The following is a 24,837-nucleotide window of genomic DNA, read 5'->3' on the forward strand; positions in this document are numbered from 1 at the left end:
GTTTGATCATAATATTGGTTTATACATATATTTTATTCGTGATTAAAAAATTGCTTTCAAAGCATCTGAATATGTTCGTCAAATATTCGCCTGGAACGCCACTGGTACGATACCCCTCCCAGTGCCAGGCATATTTCCAGCACACCCTTATATCTGGAATTCCTAGCGCTCTAGCCGGTGTCTTCTGGGGTTCCCTCATTTCGTCGTTAGCGATGCCAATTTTCTACTCTTTCATTATGAAGAAAGATGCGCCCGCGACGCTAAATGCAATCGCAGTTGTCAGGAAACCGGCCGCTACCTTCTCGCCTATCGTGATTTGCGGTATACTTGGCATATATTCCTCCATTGGTCGACCAGCATTGACGTTGCCGACAGAAGTTCCACCAGTGTCAGCAGTTACAGGGGCTTTAACCGCTTGCTTCTTCACCAGCGTATACTGTATGGCAGATAATGCACTCATTTGTTCCCCAACACCGGCAAGCCCATCAAAGTCTGCCTTAGACGTCCATTTGAAACCGCACGCCGTGCCGGCCGGGCCCTTATATGCGGTAGCCGGTGGTGAGCCTGAGCACTGTTGTGCCGCCGCGGTGGCGGATGACTGAACTAATGGCATGAGCGTATCGAAAGTGAACGGCGCCATCTGCGATGCTGAAGCCATCCAGCGCATTAAGTACCCTTTGAAACTTTGTTGATCGAAGTCGCAGGAGTTGAAAGATTCGCAAGGTCGCTCGACTACGATTCCATCGTCGAAGAAGAAATCAATCGTCCTGTTCATCATACCATCCAATCGTGCTTTCCAAGTGCTATTGCCATCAGTGTAGTTGTACATCATAGCCGTACCTTGAAGGAATATGCCGGTATTGTAAGTCCACTGAGCCTTATTGATTTCGGCGCAATTTTGTTCTACGCCAGCTCCATCGTAAACATTGAAATCGGAGTCGATAAATTGAACCTCACTCATCCAATCCCAGACCTTCTCCGCCCAATCAGCATATGTTTGGTTCCCTGTATATCTCGCGAGCCGAGAAGCGATGTTGAAAAAGCAACCGTTAGAGATTGAGTTCTTGTAGTTGTATCCATTGTTGAACGTAAATATTTGCCATCGCAATCCACCGTTGCAAGTTTGAGGGTCCCATCGCGTCACATATTCGTTGAATACGGCTTGGGCTAATGCTAGCCATTGAGGCTGACCCGCAGGTGGATTTGGGAAATTGTTCTCGGCAGCAGACATAGCCGCCATGGCCCAAAATCCTTGATCATCATTACCTAGTGTCCTTGTCTGGTTCTGCGGCATGTAATCGCTATCTTCGCCTGCTTGATGTTGCATTGCCTGCATCGTCACGGCGTTATATGTCGAATCGCCGGTATAAAACCAATAGTCGATCAACGTTCCGAACATAGCTCCCGCTTCCCACCCTGATACTAGCATGAGCGACGGCTATGTTAGAGTGGATAGGGTCACGTACAGAAATACGGGTCAGGCAAGTTTCCCGGAGTGTCGCCTGTGTTGTTTCCAGTATAATACTTCAGCAGACCAAAAGCAACTGTGCTTGCTGCCTGCTTGACAGAGTCTATATTTGATTAGCCATGCTGTTTCTATGCTGTTATTGGCCGATTCCTACCTTCACTACTAAGGTCCATTTGTATGGCGCTCGTGAGACCTGCCAGCAGGCTCACGAGGCCTGCTGCATGAACTGATAATCTCATTATGAAAGGAATGTGATATAGTTGAGGAAATGAATGCAATGGGACTTCGCCCACGAAAGGCTTGGCCTTCGAACCGGGAAGGAGGTCGGATTTGCTCAAGATATCCTCATGTCCTGCAAACTGAATAAACGAAATGTCTCGGCTACGATTTCGGAAGTTGATAATTAAATTATCACCGGCGTTCTCGATGGCTTAAGCCTCTTAACAGTCGCTCAAAAGATTCGAAGGGAAATAAGCCACTAGGGCGAAGTTGAAGAAAATAATTAAAACTCGACCTGGAGCGAATAGAAAGGATAGAGACGAAGAGAATGAAGTCTGAATGAAAGGTCGCCCGGCGAAACGAAACGAAAAGAGAGGAACTCCAGTCCAAAGGCAATAATGAAGAGAAGTGAAGTTGAAAAGTGTCAAAGGACACAGACTCCTTCAACTACAAACCGTTCCAGCAGGGTGGCAGAACCCATGTTCGTAGGGTTGGCTTAGTACCCATCTTAAAGCAGCTTCATGAACCGCTTAAACTACCACAACTGTCAAACGATGCAACAGTATCCAGGTCAATGACATACAATTGAGCAAGGCTGTCATGGTAAAATCCCTACCTAATCGACAGCTGCGGGTGAAGCTCCGTCCCAGGCCGTGAGGCTATGCTTGTTGAATCGGCATGCTGAAACCGCTCGAGTTCGATCTGAGCGGATCCCTCGTCTCAAAAGAGAGAGGTCCGGGGTTGTAGATCTCTCATCTCAGTAGCGAAGCAATAATAGTCTCTTGGCAAAGCAAATCATTCTGGATTGTAGATCATTTAGCTTCTTAATTGAACGATGGACTTAAATCAACTTCATTTCCTCTAAATATTCAATATTTGAAGATAGATTTGGACGTAGAGAAAAGGTTGAAAGAGAAGAAGTTGGAAATTGGAGTAGATGAAGGAAGTTGTGGGGAAGTTCCATACAGTAACAGTCGCTGGGGTCTACCTGCAGGGTCTTCAACGCTGCTACCTTCGGAGTCACAACCAACCGCTTGCAGCTTCCTACTTTTTGGTCAGCATTCAAAATTAGAAAGGACAGCTCTCACACAATTCTCCAAGCGTCTATCACATGAATAAAAACATCGGGTCGCTCTATGACTGGAAGCTAAACATCGAATGTAGCGGGTAAAAAGAGAAAAAAGCACGGTATATTCAGGGGCTCGAATTGGATCGCCAATCGAGTTCACCCAAACGCATCTATAACTAAGGCCTTTCTTGTGTACTTCTCAATAGTCTATAGAAATATCTTGCAATTGGTATCGAAACACAAACGCATGCGGTATACAACCTCATGTACCCCTTCCCCCCCATTTTCCCATTTTCCCAATATCATCCATCATCTTCCGCCATGGCCTATCGAATCTAGCGATCAATTATTTTGTACGAGCTGCAACATAGTGAAATTAGCGACCTTCATTTTTATCTTTAGCACGTTTAGGCCTTCCGCTTTTTAGATGGGGGTTGGGCACCATTAGCTTTGGGTTTCTCTTCCTCGTCGTCATCATCGCCCATCTCTTCATCCTCATCCTCAAAGTCTACGTCGCTAACATCAACCTCTTGAGCTTGACCTATGAGCAAGTTAGTGATAGTCGAACTCTCACGTATGTGGGTCAACCTACTGAAGTATTTGATAGCGTTAGGCCAGAGGTCATCGCTGGTAGTGAGGGCGACTTCTTCTCCATCGGGGAAAATCTCAAGGGCTAAGGGGTCCTCATCCTCATCTTCATCCTCATCATCTTCTACCGCCTCGAGGTCTGGGATCTTGCCTGCAGCTCTCTCAGCTCGTCGCTTCTTGTCTTCCTCGATGGCAAGGCGGCTCTCCTCGGCAGAGATATTTAAACCTCTGAATCCGAACCACCCGAAGAAAGAAACAGCTCCTAATCCAGTAGCCTCGATCTTCTCCTTCAATGCCTTCTCATCGGGGGTATAGTTCTTCTCCTTCTTAATCTTCGTGCTGTCTGCAGGGGGGTTCTTCTTGTCGTTTTCCCAGACCTTCAAAACCAAGTCCAACATTCCCTGGGTGAGGTCCTTCTCCGCTGACTTCCACTTGATGGGGACAGGCTCACTGACTAGGCCTTCCTCGCCGTCCTTGGAGACACGGTACCAGAACTTCTTCTCGAGAACCTTGTCTTCGAACCAGTCATTCTCCGAAAATTCGAATTTGATGGAAACGCTGCGGGGGTCGCCCTTGCCGCCATTTTCAATCTCGAAATGAGAAACGGAGACAGAAGTCAACGAGGACAGGAGAACAGCAGAGTCACTAGGCTGGATATATTGGTCTAGATCTGGGGGTGCCTGCTCAAAGACTAAAGCCCAGAAGTTGGGGATCTTAGCGATGAGGGCTGCTCTCTTCTCATAGAGGGTCTTGTTCATGGCAACTTGTTGACGAACTAAGGGAAGTGTTAGTATTCATTTTCTTTTCTTTGCGCACGAGTTTAGACATCGTTATATGGCATGAATTGGCGCCTCGAGGTGTACTTCAAAATTGCCGAGCCTTGTGGTTGGGCAAGCACTTACTAATTTCAGTCTCGACGTCATCAAACTCCTTCTCAAGGTCCATCAGCTCCTCGTAGGTAGCGATAGCTACGTCAACTTCGTCCGCCATGGCTGTCATGATCAAATTTGACGATGTTCTGGGGATAAAGACTGGTACAACGATGTGTGATTATTGTTGAAGAAATGGGAAAATTGTTCAGAACAGCTTGGATTCTGCCACACTATTAATTTTTCAGAAAATACTTGTGTTTAGATGAAAAAAATTCTCGTTAATCGATCAACATCCGTCATTGGTTAACAGGGCTAGCACAAGGCAAACACCCCTGGTAAATTAACGCCATCATTGCTTGGGTCCTCCCCGCGCAGTGGCTTGGCAAGGGTCTGAATCCGTACCCCTCCATCAGATTAGGTACTAGTTCAATCATTCTATATTACTTCCTATTAAACTTGAGAATTTACTACACAGTACCTAGTACTTGCAAAATAAAATGAACATTGTATACTGTATTGGTAGTTGCCGATGGCTACTGGAAAAAGGCATTTTGTTTTCCTAATTCTGATTCTATCTGACTACCTACCTCAAGTCTCTATCGTATCTGAAGTCTTAGGGTGTATGGTTCATCTACTCATTATAATGCATGTCTCAGATGCCTAGTGCGCTAGCTAAGTACACACTTCCAGTTATCTCAAGCGACATACATATATCGATGTACCAGTATCTTACATCTCGAAACTCATACTAACATGCCCAACCCAAACATTCCAAGTATGCATATTATTCTTGGTTTAATATCGCCAACAGCCCCCGGATGGGTGAATGAATACTATGAAGTTGGTCAATGCCAGTTTGACAAGTCAAAGCCTGTCATCTCCATTCATAGTCAATATCCGCTCCGGGGCTATCTAGCCATTCCGGCTGCTTGCAGAGCAGCGAAAATACCTCCGGCAGCAACATTCCCTATAGCGCTCTGCAAAAACGCGGCCATAGAACCTATGCGGAAACCATATAGGTTAGCGATTGATATTATTAACATGGACATGTCAAGACAAAAAGAAAAAAAGAAGGAATCCGTACCAGCACCGATTCCTGTATCACGAAACCCAAAAAGTGCAAGGATTGGAGCTGCTATAGCTGCACCGAGTGGGTTACCAAGTGCCATAGTGACGGCAACCCCAGCGGCCGTGGTAAGCACGTTGCCCATTTTGATGTAAGTGGTGAATATTGGTGTAAATAATGAGCAAAGGTGATGATTCGAAAAACAGGCCCAGTAAGTTTTCGGTCAAAGATGTTGATGTGCGAGAAGTGTAATATTAGATTTACAGAAGAACAGGCGATGAATTATTCAGTGGTCAAGAAGAGCCAGCGTCTGCGGACAGGGAGAGCTTTTATGCTACCTCGAGGATAAGGCTGCCTTTTGAAGTCCAACAGAAGTTTCTACCAAACCTGACAAGTTCTTGGGGATTTGTCGACCGACAGCTGCTTTCCGATTCGTGCTATCAGGATTAATATATTCGTTTGCAAATGACGTGAAACCCATAGCTACACTGGTCCACGGAAAGGACCAGTGTTTACCGTGAGGGGTCGTAACGTAAAGAACAACGTCAAGAATGACTGGGATGTCTGTATATGTGGATTTGAATGATTGGCATCTTGTCGGACGGGTGACTACAGAGTACATGCAGTCCGGCAAGCGAGGGTATCACCAAGTTGACGAGTCATTTTTACAAATGAGAAATGAAATCGGACTGATTCGATCGCGGATTCAGGCGTCTCAAATCCTGAGTGGGTACCTGGTAGACCACAAACGACTGAGGCTTGAAGTTTAGATACTGGCAGCATCGTCAATATCAACTTGTTACTATCAAGGATATAGCGATCTCCTAAATTATAAATCCCTTGTACCTATCAGTACGACACTGAGCCGGTCTGTGACGGCATGCGGGTAGGGTGGGTCGATGCAGGTCCCAGTAAACCCAATCAAGTGGGGGTAAACCTAGATACCGGTATCCACCCGGGAATACCCCATTTTGTAGCGGGCGGTCGCATTTGGCAAAAAAATAATTATCTTCAATCGTTATCGCATGTGCAATTCCTAGTGCAACATTGGTATGTCGCATATGATCGCACAGTCGCTTCTCGACACCAACTATCCCTCCATCTACCCATTCAAATATCATATACTACAAGATGAACGGCATACCTGGAGCTGGAGCCGGGGCCCCTGCGGCGCAAGGCCAATATGATCCGAACGATCCCAACATCAAAAGGGTTTGCTTCCCCTCTTTCGGCGACTTCGTCCGGTCCAAGATGTACTAATGTGTATGGACTAGTTAAATGCGATGATGGAGTCCTGTTTTGGCAAAGCCGCAGTCTCAGGCGTAATGGGGTTTGGTATGGGCGGTCTCTTTGGAATGTTCATGGCATCTGTATGTGCATTCTCACATATCCCATCCAACCCCGCAAGATTACATCTCTAACAACTCGTCATAGATGTCCTACGATACACCCTTCCACACCCCCGGCGCACCGGGCTCGGCAACTCCAGTATCCTCCCTCCCATTACGCCAGCAGCTGAAGGTTGGCTTTAAAGATATGGGAACACGGTCATACAGCACAGCCAAGAACTTCGGTCTCGTTGGCCTGATGTTTGCCGGTATCGAGTGCGGCATTGAGGGATACCGTGCTAAGAACGATCTGGTTAACGGCACCGCAGCTGGGTGCTTAACGGGTGGAATTCTAGCCAGAAGTGGTGGCCCGACTGCAGTTGCGGGAGGATGTGCAGCATTCGCGGCATTTAGTGCGGCGATAGATGTCTGGTTGCGACAGCCAAAGGACGACGAGTAGAAAGAAATACAGGGGACTGAATACTAGGGAGAAGAACACGGGTGTATGATTATGAACATGGTTCTTTTGGCAACTAAAGACTCCAAAACGGCGTTGGGTCACGGATTGCATAGCATGACGGCGTTATGGTTGCGCGGATCTATTGAAGGGGGTCATATTCTCCACTTAGGATCTTGAGGTTCATAGAAGATGGACATCATGGGACAGCTAACAAATGTCACTACTGGAAGATGAGCTAAAATTCATCCATGATAGAGTAATGTAAACGCTTAACTGCTTGTATACCTAGTAGTCCTATTCTATGTCTATTATGACTAATGGTGAAGTGGGGATGAAAAACATGTTTGCCGCCTATGTGGGTTGTCTATATTATGGTTGTTACGAGATAAATAATTCATGGAATTTCACGGAAACACGATTTCCACTTAGAATTATCAGTCCGAATTGGTGTAGTGGCTAACATTTGACGCTCTCATAATGAGAAATCAGTGGAACCGTCAAGCCCGGGGTTCGATTCCCCGATTCGGAGTTCTTTTTGTCTTTTTCCCTATTATTGGTTATTCAATTTCTACCAACATTGAAGGACCGATAAGGGCTAGGAGACCCGAAAAATTGATATGGGTCGGGAAAACTAGATCGAGAGAAAAGTGGATTAAGAGTGTAGATACTTCGTACTCTGACATATTTAGGTGTGTATGAGCTCCATGATATATTGTGGTTGACTCTGGTTAGTGAGGTCAATCTGAATAAATTTTATGATGATGGATGGCTTTAGACTAAGTTATCAGTGTTACTACAAGTTATATGGAGATTATAGATCGCGGTTGCTTGTTTAGTACTATTGCGCATATAAGGGGGTGATGGCCGTCGCCCATACATAACTCAACTGTAGAGAGATTACTCCTAACAAGTCGTATAAGCACATACATCAATAGAAATATAAAGCCTGAGCAACAACAGGAGGTGCGAAAGCATGATCATGAAGTCAGTATCTCTATTCCTAGGCCTAGGAAGCCGTCTCACCGCGGTCGCCTAACGGGCTATTCGAGATAATAGATCGGTCGGCACCAAAAGGAAGGAACATTAAGCAGTAAACGTAAAAGGTTTTTTCTTAACTTGCTTTTCTCGCAAGCCGAATAACTGTAATAGTAGTCTGGCTCTGGATATCCCATAGTACCGCCTCATAAACCCCAACCTCCCGACCTTCCACCCATCGTATAGCATACCTCTCATATACTTGCCTATTCACATCTCAAGAGATTAAGAAAATCCACGTAAAGCCTCTATCCATGTCTTGTCAGCTTCGCAGCGCTCGCTCCGCCCGCCAGTAATAGTACCGTAACCTAAACAAACCGGAAATAACCACCAACTCCAAATGATACCAATCATTATTAAGTCATATAGACCTCCAACGCTTAGGAAGCCTTGTAGACCTGGAACGCACCAAATTCCCAGTACGCGTTGGTGAAGGCGGTAGGATTATTAGCGACGTAGTCAGTGCAATTACTGGGGCCTATAAAGAGTTAGAAATTTATCCCCTAAAAAGGTAAGAAGATAATACTGACAGCCACTTGTAGCGTACACATTGCCGGCGTACTGTCCACAAAGATCGATGTTGACGATAATGCTCTGGTTTTTGAAATGAGAACCGATATCGCAATCCGTGTTTGGGAAGTCGGCAGCGGCCTCGCCCCAGGTGGTCGGGTCCGGACTTCCGGTCGTGATGTCGGTTGGGATCCCGTTCCTTCCGAACTGCCAGACTCGAATACCTTCGTTACGCCACTCCATGGCCATAATACCACCGTTGGCGTCGTTGTAGGCACTACCGTAAGTATCTACGGCAGTTTTAACACCGCAGCCAGCGTTGGAGTTGGTGGCATTGTAGCAATCGGTTGCGATGGAAGTACCGGTCATCTTGCGCTTGACTTTCATTTCGCATGAATCCGTCGTATGCAACGTCATTTGATTTCCATCCGTGGCCTTGTTCACAGCTTCCATCACATCGATTTCTCCATTAGCCGGCCAATTGTTAGGGTCGACGAGCCATAAGGCCGGCCATGTTCCGCACCCGAAGGGGGTATGCTTCACGTCGAAGATAAATAGACCATTGTCATACTGAGTCTTAGATTGGACCCGTACGGAGAAGCGTCCAGTAGACGCATCTGGGGAAGAGGTGTTGCCGACACTGGTATCAACCTTCAAGATTGCCGATTCCGTGCTTGCATATGTGAGGTTCTGATAAAGAGGTTAGGGTTGCGACGAAGAACGAAACAATCGAGCACCTACCAATTGCGCAGCTCGCGCCTGCGGAACGTAGTGAACGAAACCTTCGGCCGGGTCGTATCCTTCGAAATAATCGAATTTGTCGAAGAAAGTTGTTCCGTTGTCTAAAAAGTAAAGGTTAGTAAAATTGTTGCTTCCATTTTCTATAGGTGTTAGTTGAGCAACGTACATGTATCTGATAGGCTGTAATTGAGGAAAGAGTAATTCGGATATCGGTTCGCCTTAGTAACCTCTACCGGGACGACAATGACGATAACGATAATTACAGCTACAATTGCAACAACAATGGCCCAAGTTCTCTTTCTCCAAGACTTCGGATTCCACCAGGGTGCTGCTGGTTGGGATGCCATGTTTCCTCGTGGCGGTAGTGGGCGTTCTGTCGAGTAGTATGGTGGTGGACCAGATACCATTTCGACGGGACCATCGGTATCTCTGACCTGAAAGGAAGCGGGACCAGCCCTGTGCTGGTAGTTGTTGGAATTCTCCCAACCCATATTTGTATAGGAGCTGCAAAGACTTGGAAGATAAGCTCGTAAAGAAGCTCCAACTAATATCGCTTGGCGACCGTTGACAACGAACGAATGCGAGTGATATCTAGCGGCCTAGCTGCGCCGCAAACTCGCCAATGAATTGATATCCAATTTAGGGAAGCGGTTCTGTCGAAAAGGTTGTATTTTCTTCAGAACGAACGTACTCTCATCGACTATTCAAGAACCTGCTTAACGATTGTAAGGCTTCTAGCCGTAGGTTTGGTGTGTATGTTGTTGTGTGTTGACCGTTGGAGGTATGTGTTTTAAGGAATAGGTTGGCAGGAGACAAGTTTAAAGAAACAACTTGAATTCTTGAGGTGGCGCGTGTAAAGTTCCGGGATTCCCAAAGTCAGTTGGGTACAGTATGTACGAGACCAAAGCTTCGGTACGTGTGGTGATACAATGGATATGTACTGTACTTTGAAGTGATCTGAATCAACATTGGTGTGTCCAATGCTATCCTAACGTTAAGTGGCAGTAAACACCTTGTTGTCACGCAACCATCAAGTAGAAAGAGCAATGGCAATACGAGCTAAGCCCCTCTGATTCCAATAAAAAGGGAAGCTTCAAAGCACATCTCGGGGGTACCTTATAATGTATTGTACCTAATATACATGCAATATTTTACAGTGCGCTTCGATACAGGTACCGTAGCAACTTAGAACCTTAACACCATAATCAAATCTTGCAACGCCAAAAAAAACCTGAACAAGAAGAACTGGAGAAGGCTGACGCGTTGGAAGTTCCACGTTCGGGCCATTCAAGTAACTAATCATGCCGATGATGCCGGTCTATTTTTCAGTCCGGCGCCCTACATAGGATAGTACACACGTACACGCAACCTGGAGCCGGGTGGTACGATAGCTTGAGTGACGCATCATTTGCCCTTTATTTTAATGTACAAGATGTACAACAGGGATGGGCATTTGGTACCTTTTTGCTTTTTTAAATCGTTGATCATGTTGTCGTCATACCCAAATACCCGGAGCCCTGGTTTAGGGATCTACGCTGTAGTACTTCAGTGCTGTAAACATTGATCCATGTAGGGAAGACGAGTATCAACCTAAAATATATATCCAGTCTATATTCTAGCACGCACGCGCATCAAAAATCGAGAGAACAAACAGATATTTCTAACTGTTTTATCATTTCAAGACGGGATACATCATGGATAAGTGCAGGTACATCGTATTGCGGGTCCCGGCCCTTGAAAAGTGTTTCGCAAAGATCTGATCCGCGCTACGATTAAGCACAGCCCCCCCATGACGTGCGGCTAATCTATCGATACGGTATCAATAAGGGCCAATAGGAAGGCACGCTACGAAATAGCCCGTGTTCTGGAACGTCCTCCGTTCGAGACGCAGACCTCGCGTCTTATCGCCGCTTCTTGTCTAGCAATTATTAACGCCTTGACGGTCCGGTCCGGGATTTGTTATAAGTACGATGAAATAGTCTACCCATTTTCGCTGCTATGTAGGATACATCGGATGACGATATAGTATGAATATAAGACGAAGAGAAATTCAATGGATGGTATAACTGTAAGAACTGCCGTGGAAACTCCGAATAATTCTAATCCTTAGGTAGGTGTGCATCTTATGCGGATTTAAGCATCCCGAGGACTTCATTAATTCCTTATTTCATCGAAGGGTAATTAAAAACCCTTCCGGTGTTTGTATATACAGATTCCCATAAGTCAACATAACGAGAAGGACCTAGACGGTTGTGTCATTCAATCGTCGTCCTCATCCACTCGAGCACGTTTCGGTTGCCTTGACTCTCCTTCCTGTAACCCATAACCTCTCTTTGACGAAGAGCTTTGATCCACTTCGGCCATAAACTTATCCATCTGAAATGGATCATTAGTGCCGGTGTCCTTCTCGAACTGAACCGGTCCTTCCCGCGCCTATTTCAACCAGAATTAGTAAAAGTCAATTGTAAGTGTTCGGTAGTACTGACCTCAGCATCGCCTGCTCCCTTGAAAGTGCCCTTACCCAAGACCTCGCCAAACCGACTAGTCTTTTGGATCTTGGCCATCTCCCGATCTCCAGCTCCTTCGTCCTCGTACTCATCCATATTCTGGCTGGGGCGATATATACTGCTGATAGCATCTTGGGCTGCGAATAGGGGTTTGTCATAAGGGTTATCTTCGTTAAAACCACTGTCGAAACCGCTTGTCTGGTTAAATAGACGTGAGTCATACATGGACTCGGCCTGTGTCGTAGGTTTTGCCAAGCCAAGGGCGACCTTCTCTGAGATATCACGGTTCTGCTCCCGTGCCATGACCTGGATTCGTCTTTCTGCACCCATACGTGATTGGCGAAGTTTGCGCTCTTCCTCTCGACGCCTCTCTTGGCGCGCTCGTTCCCTTTCGCGAACTTCCGAACCATCACTATCCGAACCAGACTCCGAATAGCTGTAGCTACGCGAACGCGAACGAGAGTCACGCGATGATCTCGAATCGCGACGCTTTGAAGCACCACCACGCTCTTCCCGGGCCTTTTGCGCAAGCATGCGGAGATTTTCTTCTTTTTGTGACTTCTCTTTTTCTGCAAGCCTCTGCTGCATAAGAGCTCGTTGCCTAACTTCCTCACGAGCATGTCGATCCGCCATAAAGAGGGCTTCTGAGAACTGTGCAAACTTGTCGTTGATCGTAATATCTTGTAACCCTCTTCCGTCTGCTGCTAGTCGCTTGTCTAGAGGAACTGTGAAACCCTTCGGGTTCTTCCAATTTGATACTGGGGGCGGGATCTTCCACATCTCTTGGTCTTCGGCGGTCAACTTGCGTGGTGGTGAGTGCATCACAGGAGGCGGCGGGCTAGGAGGTCCTCGTGGGATCTTCTTGTGCTTGAACTTCGGCGGTTCCACTGTAGTACACATAATCAGCAATTGAGGCATAGAATAGTCATGGTGGAGGCATATCTTCCGGATACTGATACAATAAGTAAATAGGGGAAAAGTACGTACTGGGATCCTTTTGCCTCTCCACAATCTTCATGATGCGATCCTGTTTTTTCGAGTTGTCTCCCATCTGGTTCGCCGGTGTGTAACGTACAAATGTTGGGTCTTTTCGATTACCAACGTTAACATTCTTCGGCTTCTGGGCTGCCACGGCTCCGCTCACGAGCGAAGCCAGAGCTTTCGCTGTTCGATCTTTCGTCTCTGCCACCTCTTGCTCGCTAGGCCTCTCCAGATTGATTTCGCCCGCATCGGCACGCTGTCGGAGGGGAATCAGATCTTTAAATGACGAATGAACTACCCTGCCCTCGCCATGTCCTTGTCTCGCGATAGCATCGTACTTGACTTTACCCGCGGCATCGACTTGGATCGCTAGAGCATTGCTTGTACCCGGTTCTTTACCCATGGATAATGGATATTGCGCGACGGGAATTTCTGGGAAAGCACCGCCATCGCCAAAGTCCTCTTGGCCTCGAGGTCGCCATCCTGTTCGTTGGCCATATGGAGGTGGACCTGTTCTTCGTAGAACAATTTGTGATTCATCTATTTGACCAGCTCCTACAATTCGAGGACCGCGTTGCTGGGCGTGCGCTGGGATATCTTCATCTTCTCCCGAATATTTCGGCTTCGGTAAAGCAGCTGCAAGCGATGTCGCCATGATGATGACCGATGTTGCTTTGCGGAGACGCGCTGTTTAAAAAATTATTAGACGAAATGATTAAGATTCGCGTTGTTGAAAGCAGTTGCTGCTAGTTGAAATCTTGCGGGTTACTTTAAAGTGGGTACTGTCAAATAAGGTTGTGGCTGGTAAGACGCTTTGCCACGGTTTTTAAATGCAGGTAAACCCAATGTAAATATCATGTGATATGGCTTAACAATGGGAATAGTTACCATATCAAAGTCGAAGTTAGTAAGAGTTATTGAAGAGGGCAAAATGGTAAAATGGGACAAGTTCATTAAACCGATCTTTGGCAGAGGAAATATCTCTAGCTTGTTAAAGGCGTATCACAGCCCATTCGAAATGCAGATTAGGTCACAAGATATGGACGACTTGTACCTCCTGTATGGAGCACGCCAGTTATACATTGAACACATGTAAAAATGTCCTTAATTTACTCGATGTTGTTTACGTAGAGATTAAGTGACTCATTGTCGTAGCATGCATTACGGAATTTGATAGGCTTCCTTTATATCAATCGCAAAGCTTCTCCACTCAAACGCGTTCACAATTCCCACCCCCTTTTTGACTCCTATGATACAGTACGAGGTGCCAAAGCCAACCATTGTTCCAATATACGCCGCAAAACCAGTCCTGATCTTAATGTCCGAAACTGTTCGTTTACACATAACCCTTTCGTGCACCCTGCCACGATATTAATATAAACCCAGCCATATATGAGCAATTCACGTACCTGGAAGAAGAATCGAACGACAAAGACCTGTAAAGCGCCCATGCAGACCATCATGAGACATTGAATTAAGCTGAAGTTGACAATTCTGCCTTCTGTGCTTCGGACAGTGCTGAAGTTTCGGTTCTCTCGTGTGCGGAAATACTTCTGGTTTCGTGCAATGGTGGATAGCTGACCCGACACCTTATAGATAGATTCTTCTAGGGCTGAGGTTTGTTCCGGAGTCGATCCTTGCTTAGATGGAAGTTGAGCCCGCACTTCGTCCTCGACCTGTGTAATTCGTTAGACTGTGTGTTGTCTGCAAGCAAGTAATAAACCTACAGCAATCTCGAAGTCTACAAACTTCTCCGAGTATGTGCTCATCTCGTTATTGAAGCAGAACTTGTATTCGCCAATGTCATTGGCCGTGAAGACGAAATCTCCCTGGCGCTCTTTCTCCCCATCCAAAATGACCTTATCTCCAGGACCAGTGACTTCATAGTTGATATCGAAAGAACCTCCGGATTGGACCTGTTGCAATAGCTGGTTAGCTACCTAGGTAGGTAGTAGATTATGGAGAGGGTGGAATCATACGGCAAAGTAGAAGGCAATCTTGGCACCTTTCTTGTCGGGTGCAGCGAAGAAGCAAGCCTTTTCGTTTGCTCCAATCTTGTATGTCAAAGCTGTTGCTGAGACTAGAGACACAAGAGAGGCGAAAAGCCCGGCTGATAATAGTGTTAGCTTCATCTTGTGTTGTTGTGCGCAATCGGAGTTGTGAAGCTTGTCAAGGTTTCCGGACAGCTTGTCGCGATTGACAATTGACACTACTATGTAAACTGCCACGCTACAGAACCTTGAATGTTCAGGGGTCGGGTTATTGATGGTCCGACAATAATCTTTGCTAATCCCTGTAGGATTTATTTCAAGGTGGGGCAAAAACTGAACCTAATCAATGTAATTTCATTGGCTGACATTGGTTAATAAGCTTTCTTCAATAGGGATTTAAATGTTAGGGTCAGGGATTCTTGCCAATCAACTAAACACGGTCAAAGACCAATTGGCGGAGATTTATGGGGAGCTCAAGCCACAATATGCAGCTAGGTAATCACTGTCGTCACATTGCGACAGACTGCCTAGAGTGCCTACAGTAGCTCGCGACTTGAAATCCTACCTTTTACTCCCTACAACTTTGATGGCTTCTTCCCACCACCACCAGTTCCTCACGCCATCATAGGCCTTCTAGCTTCTGTGAAGAACTTCTTCTCTATCTCAAAACCTACAAGCTTTTTTTCCTATTCTGTCATTCATATGTGTTGAACTTATACAGATATCTTACATCTCCTGATTGATCTCTTTGGATTATATAAGTCAGGCTCGACTTTTATTCTGTCGCAGCCTGCATCCCGAAGTTCCCAGGCAACTCAGGCGGTTAAAAATGGGGGGACATAAGACAACAGCGACGATTACGTCGGCTGGTATCAGAATCGCTTCAGTTATATTTCTGCGATGGGTAAAAAAGCCCTTACCCCTTTTAATAGTGCCATATCCGCTAACAGTCGCAGGTCGCCTTACCCGTAAGTTTTATAAGCACCGCGTTATCTTCCAACTGAATATCCTATCGTCAACCGCTGACGCTCCTAGCCTATCATTTCCGCCATATACGCTCTATTCGCAATATATGTCCCGTCTTTCATATTAGGTTACCTCAATGAATCCAAGTATGAACTTCTTGACGAAGTCGACGTGGTTTTAAAGGAAGATATATTAAATAAAGACGAGATCGCAAATGGAACTACAGATGAAGCCGTCGTAGTTGAAGAGGTTGACGTAGAGGAGACCGACACATTAAGACAGAAACCGTTGAACCCTATCGGCACTCTATTAAAGGGGACGCCAAACCCGAACAGCTTTATTCTTACTGCTCTAACGTTTCTCATCAATGCCGCATGCATCGCAATGGTCACGGACATGGTGTATACACCCCGGTGGTCCCATCCTAGCCATGACCTTTCTTTTGCTCGAGTTGGATATGTTTCGGACACTGAGGCAAAATTACTGATTCGAGAGCCCGATCAATCCAAAATGCCTATTACAGTCCAAGTTCATATCAAGGATGCCAAGCCACCTTTTGATAATCCTCTATGGCAAACCGCTGGCGATGTTAAGTTGACTACTAACGAGACCGACTATACCGCACTAGTTACCATCCCCCTGACTCATTCCAAACAACGTGTATACGAATGGACTACATCTAACAACCATTCTGGAGAATTCACATCTGCCCCCAAACCAGGAACTATGCCGGAATTATTTGATGGAAAATTCACTTTCCTTTCCACGTCATGCATCGTTCCCCGTCTACCGTACAACCCTCTTGATCACCCTCTAGCCTTCCCAGGAATGAAGCATTTAGCTAAGGTTTTACCGGATTTGGGTGCGCAATTCATGTTGTTTCTTGGAGACTTCATCTATATTGAAGTGCCAAAAAGATTCGGCGAATCTGTTGAGAATTATCGGCAAAAGTATCGCCAGGTTTATGCCTCGCCTGACTGGCCTGCGGTAGGCCAAAATCTCAGCTGGATTCATGTTCTGGATGACCATGAGATCTCCAACGACTGGGATTCGAATTCGACCGGTGTGTATCAGACCGCTGTAGACCCGTGGCGCCATTACCAAACTGTAGCGAATCCCCCAGTGGCTAAGAAGTCTGGAACCCGAAGCCTTGTATCGCGAGAAGAGGCTACTTACTTCTCTTTCACTCAGGGGCCTGCTAGCTTCTTCATGCTCGATACTAGGTCTTATCGGTCCAAGAACTCCGAGCCATTCGACAGCCCGAACAAGACGATGCTTGGTGAGACACAGCTTGGGGATTTCCTCGATTGGCTGCGTCACCCAGAACCCAAGGGGGTGAAATGGAAGGTCGTTGCTAGCTCCGTCCCATTCACGAAGAATTGGAGGGTGAATACTAGGGATACTTGGGGCGGCTTCCTCTCCGAGCGCAGAAAGATTCTTGAGGCGATGTGGGATGCAAGCATCCTTGGAGTAGGTGTCGTTGTCTTGTCTGGAGATCGCCATGAATTTGGCGTCACTGCTTTCCCGCCACCAAAGAATGGTACATGGCCGGAAAGTGCGACGGTTCATGAATTTTCAGCAAGCCCCCTAAACCAGTTCTACTCGCCTATTGGAACTTATTCCCAAACGGATGATGAAGACGTTGAATTGAAGTAAGTTATTTATTAATCTCGTGCGTGATCAGCAAGCTAACATTAATAGGTACATAAACAAGGGTAACTCTAAATTTGGCGTGATCACGATGGAGAAGTTCGCGGAAGGCGAGCAGAGCAGCTTGAAGTATACTGTCTACATTGACGGCGTAGACAAGTGGAACACCGTGATCCTATCACCGGAGCCACTAGCGCAACCCGTGAAGTCCTCAGGCTCTTTCTGGGATAGACTTCGCGGGCTATAAGCCAAACCACATTACCCTAAATACTAGGGACATTATATAAGGTACATAACTCTACGCTCACGCGCTGGATGTTAGGGATGTGGATGCAATAAAATAATGATTGTTCTATTGGAAGGGAGGCGTTGCACGGCCTTACGGAGGCTACGATTTCTAGACGTAGATAAATCTACCCTCTTTTTAGCTATACCGCCTAATATCCAACTACCCTCTCTCAAAGCCATGTCAAATCTCGATATACCTTCTTGTCTGCGGTTTTTTATATTGTGCATCACTCGAATTGTCGATAGTCGGATGATTCGCTGCTGTTATCCCCATCGGATGCCGTCCTGCTGGCGGTCCCGTAGATGTCGGAAAACCCTCTACTACTCCCGCGCGGCGGCACCCAGAGCGTCTGGCGCGAATCTCGTTCAGGGTTTCGCAAACCGGTTCCCGGACGGATGTCCAGCGCTTCTTTCTCTACGAATTTTAGCGGGCTTTGCTGCTTATTTGTGTATCCTTCTGTTATAGTATTCGCTCTATGTCCCCTTCTCTTCGGGATCTGCTGCCGGCCCCAAGTTCGGTTTAACGGCCTTCTATGCGCTTCTTTGCCGCTGCGGAAGTAGTTGTGCGCGGTGTAATACTGGTGTCTTCGCCGGTCTGCTTGGATTCTTGGGGACTCTGGGTCTCTGCGGCTTGGGGGTGGCTTGGTCTTGGGTGGTGCGGAAGGGAGTTTGGGGGACGGGGGTTGGTTGGGGAATTCCATGTGGCTATTTGAGGGCTTGGATGGATTGTCTTTCTCTTGGTGGGAGGTTGTGTGTCTCTTTAAGTCCGTTTCGTGGCGTCGGGATTCGGCGCGACGACGGCGAGTTGTTGATGATGGGTGGGTTGTTTGGAATATGTTTTCTTCCTCTGACGAGTCTCCTGTATTTCGATACTCCCGAACCTTTGAGACTTTGGGAGCGGTGGTTTCTATACTCGATATTCTAGGTGCGTCTACGTGGATTGCTTTTCCATCCGTCTTCGGTTCAGATACCTGACTTATTGGTCTCTTTACGCCGTTGTATTTACATTCGCATCTACACCCAGATTGAGCCACTTGTGACCCGTCATCTGGCCCGCTTGGCTGGTTGTCGATTATGTAAAGATAATTGTCGGGAAGCGCCTCAGTAAAGGCTCGATCGTTGATGCTATGCGGAATGCGCACTAGATTTGCAAGAGGTTCGGATTTATCTACATTTAGGTGAACACTTCGCGGCGGTGGTTGCAACGCTTCTATAGGATATTCACGCGATGTTCTCTTAGTTTCAGGCATATGAAAACTTTGTGGAGACTTTGGAGACTCGTTGCGTGTGACTAGATTTCTATTTGCACCTGTCATTTGGACATTTGGTGAATAGGGCGAGTAACTTTTCCCCGAGTTGCGGCTCATTGGACTTACTCCATCAGCGTTAACAGCTGTGCGTTTATTCTACAAGGTTTAGTAACTCGATGGGAAGAATTAGTTATACTTTCTACTAGTTGTGTAAACTTACTCTTGTATTTGAATGCCTTGAAACTGGTGTTCTCATATCATTTTCGGTGTCATCCTGTTCATCTTCTTCAGGTACTTCGGGTATTTTATCTTCTGAAGGTGTGTATGAGTGGTGACGAGGATTATGATGATTATGTCCTGGGATAGGAATTCGTCGCACGGGTTTCTTGTTCAGTTGTAAAAATTCATTCTTATCTCTCATCCCATAGCCTGTAGGATCCTGGCTCTTGGTTGTATTAGACGATCGTACGTTATTCGGTTGCTTGGGAGCGTCTTGCCCATGAGGCGAGCCTGAGAGCTCAGTAGGTTTGTCCGGGATTCCTTGGGGATTTGTTTCGGGTTCGATTTCGTGATGATGAAGATGATAAATCTTGCCGAGTTTAAACTTGCCTATCGTCAAAGTGCCAATTACACTTGCCCTATCTTTCCAAGTTTTATTCTTTGGGGGTGGGCGATCTGGGGCGTTGGGTCCTTTTGTCAGGGGTGGGTAATGTTTTCTGTGATAGATAAATGCTCGGCCTATACAGAAAAGAATGATAAATGCAATGAGCATTATAGATACCACAGTTGTTTCCTTATGTGGCAGCGCCTTATTATACATAAGGGTTATAACAAGAGTAGCACCAGCGGAGAGAATAATGAGAAATCCAACACAGAGGGGAATGACTCTCCAAGTGATATCTCGTACATAATTGGTCATGCGAGTGCTACCAGGATCGACCTGACCCTTTTCTATGTCACTCTGAAGTACGCTCGTAGTTAAATCTGTAGCCATGGTGTTGAGTGTCAGGAGACGGATATATGATTTCACGGATTGACGGCCTCGGGCCGCTTGTATCATATTTGAATATAGAACCAGACCCATGATAGATATGCCTCGAATAGTTGTGTATATTCCACAAGCAAGTCTTGAGTTGGCGGCTACTTCGATGATAGTAAACAAAGGTAGATAGAACTAGGTAAAGACTTAGAAAGTAGCAGAATTTGTGGTCTTGAGACTTTAATGTTAATTGAGTGGGGCCTAGTGGTCGTCTATAACTGATGTCCCTATTATTTACCTACTAGGTAGCTATCTATCAGGTAAAGTAAAGAAATGTATTTGTGATTTGGAAGTTGTGATGGAATGGGTTAAATTTGGAGACTAGCCCGTTGAATATAAGGAAGTCGTAGTTGAGAAGTACCTGTAATTTGTGGCGCAGCATAGCGTCTAGCCACTGTTCTAAGCGACTTCCACTGCTCCGACCTCCACTCACTTCACCCATCTTACACTCTTCTACGAACACTTGGAAGTGACATTTATTGTCTCGCACACCTGGTAACCGCCCTATGTATATGACCCTCAATTTCATTGAGTACCGCCAAATTTTGTATCTGTCCGACTTCGGTTAGGACTTAAGATGAGTTTTAGATTGGGTCTAGGAAGATGCAGCCGGCATATAGTGTGGTTCGTGAAGTACATAGAAGATCTCGAGATGAATAAAGAAGCTGACCATACTTGTAGCCGGGCATCCGCAACTCACCCTAGCTGGTCATATCTACGTCAATCGCAATGCAGAATGTTGGCTACGGCCATAGCCACTGAGAAGCCTCTCGTATCAACTTCGCCTGGTCAACTCAAGTTCGCATACCCTAATAATATCACTAGTAACTTGAAAAGGACCTCACTGTAAGTAATAGTTACAAACGCTGAAGTACCTATTGAAAACTCCGGTGGTAACATTGGAGAAGCCCTTACTTTTGGTTACGGTATGTGGACCACCCGTGAGACATGGCGCATGCAGTGCAACTCACATTTCCAGCGATAACTGTCGGTGCAACAGTTGTATCAATCAAGATACTAGGCAGAGGAACTTCAATACCTTCGATGTATAAAGCCCTCTTTCTCATTAATTCATTCATTCGAAGCTAAGATGAGATTAGATCACCGACAATATTCAGCCGTCGCAGATTGAAGCGACTGAAGACGGGGTTAAGATACAATGTGAGAGCTCACGTTCTTGTAACCTTCCGAAGAGCGCCACCTAATCATTCGGGTAGGGTCAGGGGACGATCACAAAAGTTTCTATCCGTGGGATTTCCTAGAATTCTATCTAAGCTCCAATAGAAGAGCGCCAGAACCCATTGAGTATGACCTATTGCAGTCAAATGAATCATTCAAATTCGACTAACGGTAGCCACAGGATAGAATATTTCGGAGCACAAGGGTCTCAGAGCTCACGTAGCTGGCCGCCGTCTTTGAAATATGGTGAATTCTCAGCAAACGAGGCCGAGACAGTTGGCCGCTTGACGGATTTCATCGTAAGCCATTCTTATTCAACTTCAAGACAAGATAGTATTCTCATGGCAAACTTAGAGGCGCAATGGCTTTGCATTCATTACCGAAGTACCAATTGAATCCGCCGAACCGACCGAGAAGTTATTGGAGAAGATCGCGTTTATCAGGCTGACGCATTATGGCGGCTTCTACGACTTCATTCCAGACCTCGCCCTCGCCGACACTGCGTACACGAACCTAGCACTAGGCGCTCATACCGACACCACTTACTTCACTGACCCGGCAGGGCTGCAAGCATTCCACCTACTTTCCCATACGGACAATAGTTCCAGAGACAAACCAGGAGCAAACCTTGGAGGACAGTCCTTGCTTGTCGATGGTTTCAATGCTGCAAACATTCTCAAGAAGGACGACCCGAAAGCCTTTGAAGTGCTAAGTCGAGTCAAGTTACCATGGCATGCTAGCGGTAACAAGGGTATCACAATATCACCCGACAAACTTTATCCGGTTCTCGAAGTCGATGAGAGCACTGGGCAGCTGCAGCGGGTTAGATGGAATAACGACGATCGTGGAGTTGTTCCCTTCGATAGCGAGTATTCACCAGAAGAATGGTATAAAGCCGCAAGGAAGTGGGATAGCATCTTGAGAAGAGAGTCTATTGAATACTGGTTTCAGCTTAAGCCTGGCAACCTATTAAGTAATGAGGAGTCCACACTTTAAAGCGGAAATCGTACTGATCTGAGTTCATAGTCTTCGACAATTGGCGAGTCTTACATGGTAGAAGCGCATTTACGGGAGTGCGGAGGATATGTGGGGGATATAGTGAGTTTACGAGATTCATTCATTAGCGTCTTAGTCATCTTGGCTTTACTAATGATTTTCAAGTTAATCGGGATGATTTTATCTCGAGATGGAGAAATACCAATTATCCACGAGACGAGATCCTGAAGCGAGTTATAGGCTAGCGCTCACTTGGTCATAACCCGCCATAACCCCCGGTCCTATCGACCACGATCGGGTAAAGCAGGTTCCAAATCGGCGAAAATGTCTCTTGGCTTTCAAGTTTAGTCATTGAGAGATATTCGAGTTACTGTAAATGGTAATCCAGTTACTTATAACGTTTTACTGTCAGACTGTATTTGTCTCTTTCACCAACCTTTTAACATGGATGACGGGAATCAAGTGACTTTCCCCCGTGCTTCTTTGCCTAAAGGTCTTAGGTACTACGTACTATAGACAGATGAAACCTAGCTCTCGCTTATCTCCATCCCTCCATGTGCCACTACTACTGAGCTCACGAGCTTGCATCTCTTAGCGCAGCAATCCCACGCTCACCTGGATGGTTGCTAAAATAAGTGCTGCAGTAGCTAGACGCTCCAGCAAACCACAATTCACAATTCCATTCAAACGGTTAATTCTCCGCAGTTTGCTTGCAGGGTGCAGTGGTTCGTGGGCTACCCCTAACTACATCCGTACGTCATCTTCGGCCCGGGTCCAGTACATCGGCGCAATTCGGTATAACCCAATATACGGCGTACACTTTCGGGATATCACGTCTTCATATATAATCCATTTGAAATCTCTCATTTTCCTTATAAGATCATGCCTGGGTAATATCTGGATCTTTTCGTGTTCCTTTTTCTCTCTTTTCTCGCTGCCGATGGAAATAATTTATTAAGTCTTATCACTTGTACTACCTTTAAGTCTACCTAGATTTTCTGAATTATTGGGATATTATAGAGGCGTCATCGAAAAGTATCAGTATGGCCGATATAAATACTGGCGCTTTTAAGCACGACAGCACGGAACCCCCGAAGTCTAACCTAGTGTTACCATTATTCTCGCTGAAGGGTAGAACGGCTATCGTATCTGGAGCCGGTGCTGGTATCGGCCTTGCAATTGCTCATGCATTCGGTACGAACAAAAGGCCCCTGTCTAAAACCTACGATTTCGTCGGATCGCCTTAAGCTTTTACTTTTGTTACGTTCTGTTCGTATACTGATAAATGAATAGTAAGTGAACTAGACCTCGCTTTTTTAATATCCCCATACGAGCCCCTTTTATAAAGACGATTCGAGATGGAAGCATACCACACGGCCCCAAAATTAGACATGTTTTTGGCAATACCACCGCTTTACTGTGAGGGATTCTAATCAGAAATAGGCCGAGGCTGGGGCGAATGTTGCGATCTGGTATAACTCCAATAAGAAAGCTCTTGACGAGGCTGCGAACATCGAGAAGACATATGGCGTGAAGTGTAAGTGGACCCTCTCGACTTCCAAGGCACCAACATATCTAAACTGGGCTTGTATCAATAGGCAAGGCTTACCAAGTCAACGTGACGACATGGGAAACGGTTCAACCCGCCGTCGACGAGATCGTGAAGGACTTCAACGGTAGACTTGACGTCTTCGTCGCCAATTCGGGCATTGCATGGGAAGAGGGCCCCTTCATCGACGGCCCGCTAGAGACAATGCAAAAAGTACTGAAGGTGAATATCGAAGGCACTCTTTTCTGCGCGCGCGCCGCTGCGCTGCACTGGCGACGGCAGAAGAAGGAGGGAACTACGGTCGACGGGCAACCCTTAGAGAACTTCACATACGGCAGCTTCATCGCCACGTCTAGTATGAGCGGCCACATCGTCAATATCCCCCAACAGCAGACTGTGTATAATTTGTCCAAGGCGGCGATTACTCATGCTTGTAGGTCGTGTCTGGCTATGAGAAACTTGGTGTCTGTACTTACCCATTGGATCTAGGCAGGTCATTGGCTATCGAGTGGGTTGGCTTCGCACGTGCTAACTCGGTCTCTCCTGGTTACATCAAGACCGAGATCTCGTCTTTCATTGCACCGGAAACTAAGAATATCATCAAGGGCAAGATCCCGATGGGGTATGTCTCCTTTCGAGTCTCCTTGATGTTTGTCCTGCTAACTTTTGGTTGTAGACGGGAAGGTGAGCCGGAGGAGTTGAAGGGTGTTTACTTGTACTTGGCTTCCGACGCCTCGTCGTACACGAATGGTACCGATATCATTGTTGATGGCGGGTACACTGTGCCGTAGATCGATCTAGAAGGGGTTTCGCAGGTAAGATGTTATGTATGTAGTTACTTATATGGGTAGAATTTTGTATATGTGAGTTATGGCGATTAGACGTTTCCTACAATGAATAGGTATATTTAGGTAGAGGTATCTTGAGACCTTTCTCGTTAGTTGATTGCTCGATCCGAAAGACCAATGCTTTTCACATTAAATAGGACGAGTTGAACTAAATCGACATGTGCAATTCGCGCCGCCAAGTTGGTCCATAGATTTATTATCAGATATGTAGGTACCTACTAGATACCTTGTGTGGAT

General features: G+C 46.2%; 11 protein-coding genes and 1 non-coding gene across 12 annotated transcripts; 5 read left to right on the plus strand and 7 right to left on the minus strand.

The window, feature by feature from the left end:
- Nucleotides 1–13: 13 nt before the first annotated feature.
- Nucleotides 14–2,117, minus strand: GGS22DRAFT_22855 (glycoside hydrolase family 76 protein). The gene is made up of 3 exons (XM_047966538.1): nt 1,623–2,117; nt 1,467–1,571; nt 14–1,416 (listed from the first exon to the last, which is right to left on the minus strand). The coding sequence occupies exons 1-3, from the start codon at nt 1,705–1,707 to the stop codon at nt 224–226; spliced, it is 1,383 nt and encodes a 460-aa protein (XP_047818235.1). The 5' UTR covers nt 1,708–2,117; the 3' UTR covers nt 14–223.
- Nucleotides 2,118–2,848: 731 nt separating this feature from the next.
- Nucleotides 2,849–4,471, minus strand: GGS22DRAFT_165545 (nucleosome assembly protein). The gene is made up of 3 exons (XM_047961699.1): nt 4,247–4,471; nt 3,349–4,119; nt 2,849–3,297 (listed from the first exon to the last, which is right to left on the minus strand). Exons 1-3 carry the CDS (start codon nt 4,341–4,343, stop codon nt 3,164–3,166), a joined length of 1,002 nt encoding a protein of 333 aa, XP_047818236.1. The 5' UTR covers nt 4,344–4,471; the 3' UTR covers nt 2,849–3,163.
- A 653-nt stretch (nt 4,472–5,124) lies between these two features.
- Nucleotides 5,125–5,427, minus strand: GGS22DRAFT_189532 (uncharacterized protein; the record flags this gene model as incomplete). The annotated part of the gene is made up of 2 exons (XM_047964866.1): nt 5,125–5,216; nt 5,301–5,427. 2 exons carry the CDS (start codon nt 5,425–5,427, stop codon nt 5,125–5,127), a joined length of 219 nt encoding a protein of 72 aa, XP_047818237.1.
- An 882-nt stretch (nt 5,428–6,309) lies between these two features.
- Nucleotides 6,310–7,401, plus strand: GGS22DRAFT_22884 (mitochondrial import inner membrane translocase, subunit Tim17/22). The gene is made up of 3 exons (XM_047966539.1): nt 6,310–6,494; nt 6,557–6,652; nt 6,717–7,401. Exons 1-3 carry the CDS (start codon nt 6,414–6,416, stop codon nt 7,068–7,070), a joined length of 531 nt encoding a protein of 176 aa, XP_047818238.1. The 5' UTR covers nt 6,310–6,413; the 3' UTR covers nt 7,071–7,401.
- Nucleotides 7,402–7,508: 107 nt separating this feature from the next.
- On the plus strand, nt 7,509–7,599 carry GGS22DRAFT_t79. Its single transcript has one exon. It is a non-coding gene; the product is annotated as a tRNA-Glu (tRNA).
- Nucleotides 7,600–8,056: 457 nt separating this feature from the next.
- Nucleotides 8,057–10,375, minus strand: GGS22DRAFT_165549 (glycoside hydrolase family 16 protein). The gene is made up of 4 exons (XM_047961700.1): nt 9,523–10,375; nt 9,357–9,457; nt 8,636–9,305; nt 8,057–8,583 (listed from the first exon to the last, which is right to left on the minus strand). Exons 1-4 carry the CDS (start codon nt 9,845–9,847, stop codon nt 8,486–8,488), a joined length of 1,194 nt encoding a protein of 397 aa, XP_047818239.1. The 5' UTR covers nt 9,848–10,375; the 3' UTR covers nt 8,057–8,485.
- Nucleotides 10,376–11,492: 1,117 nt separating this feature from the next.
- GGS22DRAFT_165550 (SKIP/SNW domain-containing protein) lies at nt 11,493–13,557 on the minus strand. Its single transcript, XM_047961701.1, has 3 exons — nt 12,851–13,557; nt 11,843–12,750; nt 11,493–11,789 (listed from the first exon to the last, which is right to left on the minus strand). Exons 1-3 carry the CDS (start codon nt 13,497–13,499, stop codon nt 11,616–11,618), a joined length of 1,731 nt encoding a protein of 576 aa, XP_047818240.1. The 5' UTR covers nt 13,500–13,557; the 3' UTR covers nt 11,493–11,615.
- A 378-nt stretch (nt 13,558–13,935) lies between these two features.
- GGS22DRAFT_165552 (emp24/gp25L/p24 family/GOLD-domain-containing protein) lies at nt 13,936–15,061 on the minus strand. The gene is made up of 4 exons (XM_047961702.1): nt 14,824–15,061; nt 14,572–14,760; nt 14,254–14,520; nt 13,936–14,204 (listed from the first exon to the last, which is right to left on the minus strand). Exons 1-4 carry the CDS (start codon nt 14,974–14,976, stop codon nt 14,181–14,183), a joined length of 633 nt encoding a protein of 210 aa, XP_047818241.1. The 5' UTR covers nt 14,977–15,061; the 3' UTR covers nt 13,936–14,180.
- Nucleotides 15,062–15,423: 362 nt separating this feature from the next.
- GGS22DRAFT_22894 (alkaline phosphatase family protein) lies at nt 15,424–17,832 on the plus strand. The gene is made up of 4 exons (XM_047966540.1): nt 15,424–15,739; nt 15,792–15,803; nt 15,871–17,453; nt 17,503–17,832. Exons 1-4 carry the CDS (start codon nt 15,665–15,667, stop codon nt 17,696–17,698), a joined length of 1,866 nt encoding a protein of 621 aa, XP_047818242.1. The 5' UTR covers nt 15,424–15,664; the 3' UTR covers nt 17,699–17,832.
- GGS22DRAFT_194895 (uncharacterized protein) lies at nt 17,833–19,983 on the minus strand (the record flags this gene model as incomplete). Its single annotated transcript, XM_047965581.1, has 2 exons — nt 17,833–19,145; nt 19,210–19,983. The coding sequence occupies 2 exons, from the start codon at nt 19,981–19,983 to the stop codon at nt 17,967–17,969; spliced, it is 1,953 nt and encodes a 650-aa protein (XP_047818243.1). The 3' UTR covers nt 17,833–17,966.
- Nucleotides 19,984–20,486: 503 nt separating this feature from the next.
- GGS22DRAFT_165558 (Trimethyllysine dioxygenase) lies at nt 20,487–22,764 on the plus strand. Its single transcript, XM_047961703.1, has 10 exons — nt 20,487–20,652; nt 20,710–20,874; nt 20,937–20,954; nt 21,008–21,074; nt 21,129–21,189; nt 21,246–21,333; nt 21,389–21,506; nt 21,562–22,180; nt 22,234–22,305; nt 22,369–22,764. Exons 1-10 carry the CDS (start codon nt 20,606–20,608, stop codon nt 22,446–22,448), a joined length of 1,335 nt encoding a protein of 444 aa, XP_047818244.1. The 5' UTR covers nt 20,487–20,605; the 3' UTR covers nt 22,449–22,764.
- Nucleotides 22,765–22,904: 140 nt separating this feature from the next.
- On the plus strand, nt 22,905–24,705 carry GGS22DRAFT_165562 (short chain dehydrogenase). Its single transcript, XM_047961705.1, has 5 exons — nt 22,905–23,435; nt 23,647–23,740; nt 23,802–24,185; nt 24,242–24,374; nt 24,429–24,705. The coding sequence occupies exons 1-5, from the start codon at nt 23,247–23,249 to the stop codon at nt 24,541–24,543; spliced, it is 915 nt and encodes a 304-aa protein (XP_047818245.1). The 5' UTR covers nt 22,905–23,246; the 3' UTR covers nt 24,544–24,705.
- Nucleotides 24,706–24,837: the final 132 nt, after the last annotated feature.

The sequence above is a fragment of the Annulohypoxylon maeteangense genome (genome assembly GCF_022496945.1).
Source record: "Annulohypoxylon maeteangense strain CBS 123835 unplaced genomic scaffold GGS22scaffold_10, whole genome shotgun sequence".
NCBI lineage: Eukaryota > Fungi > Ascomycota > Sordariomycetes > Xylariales > Hypoxylaceae > Annulohypoxylon > Annulohypoxylon maeteangense.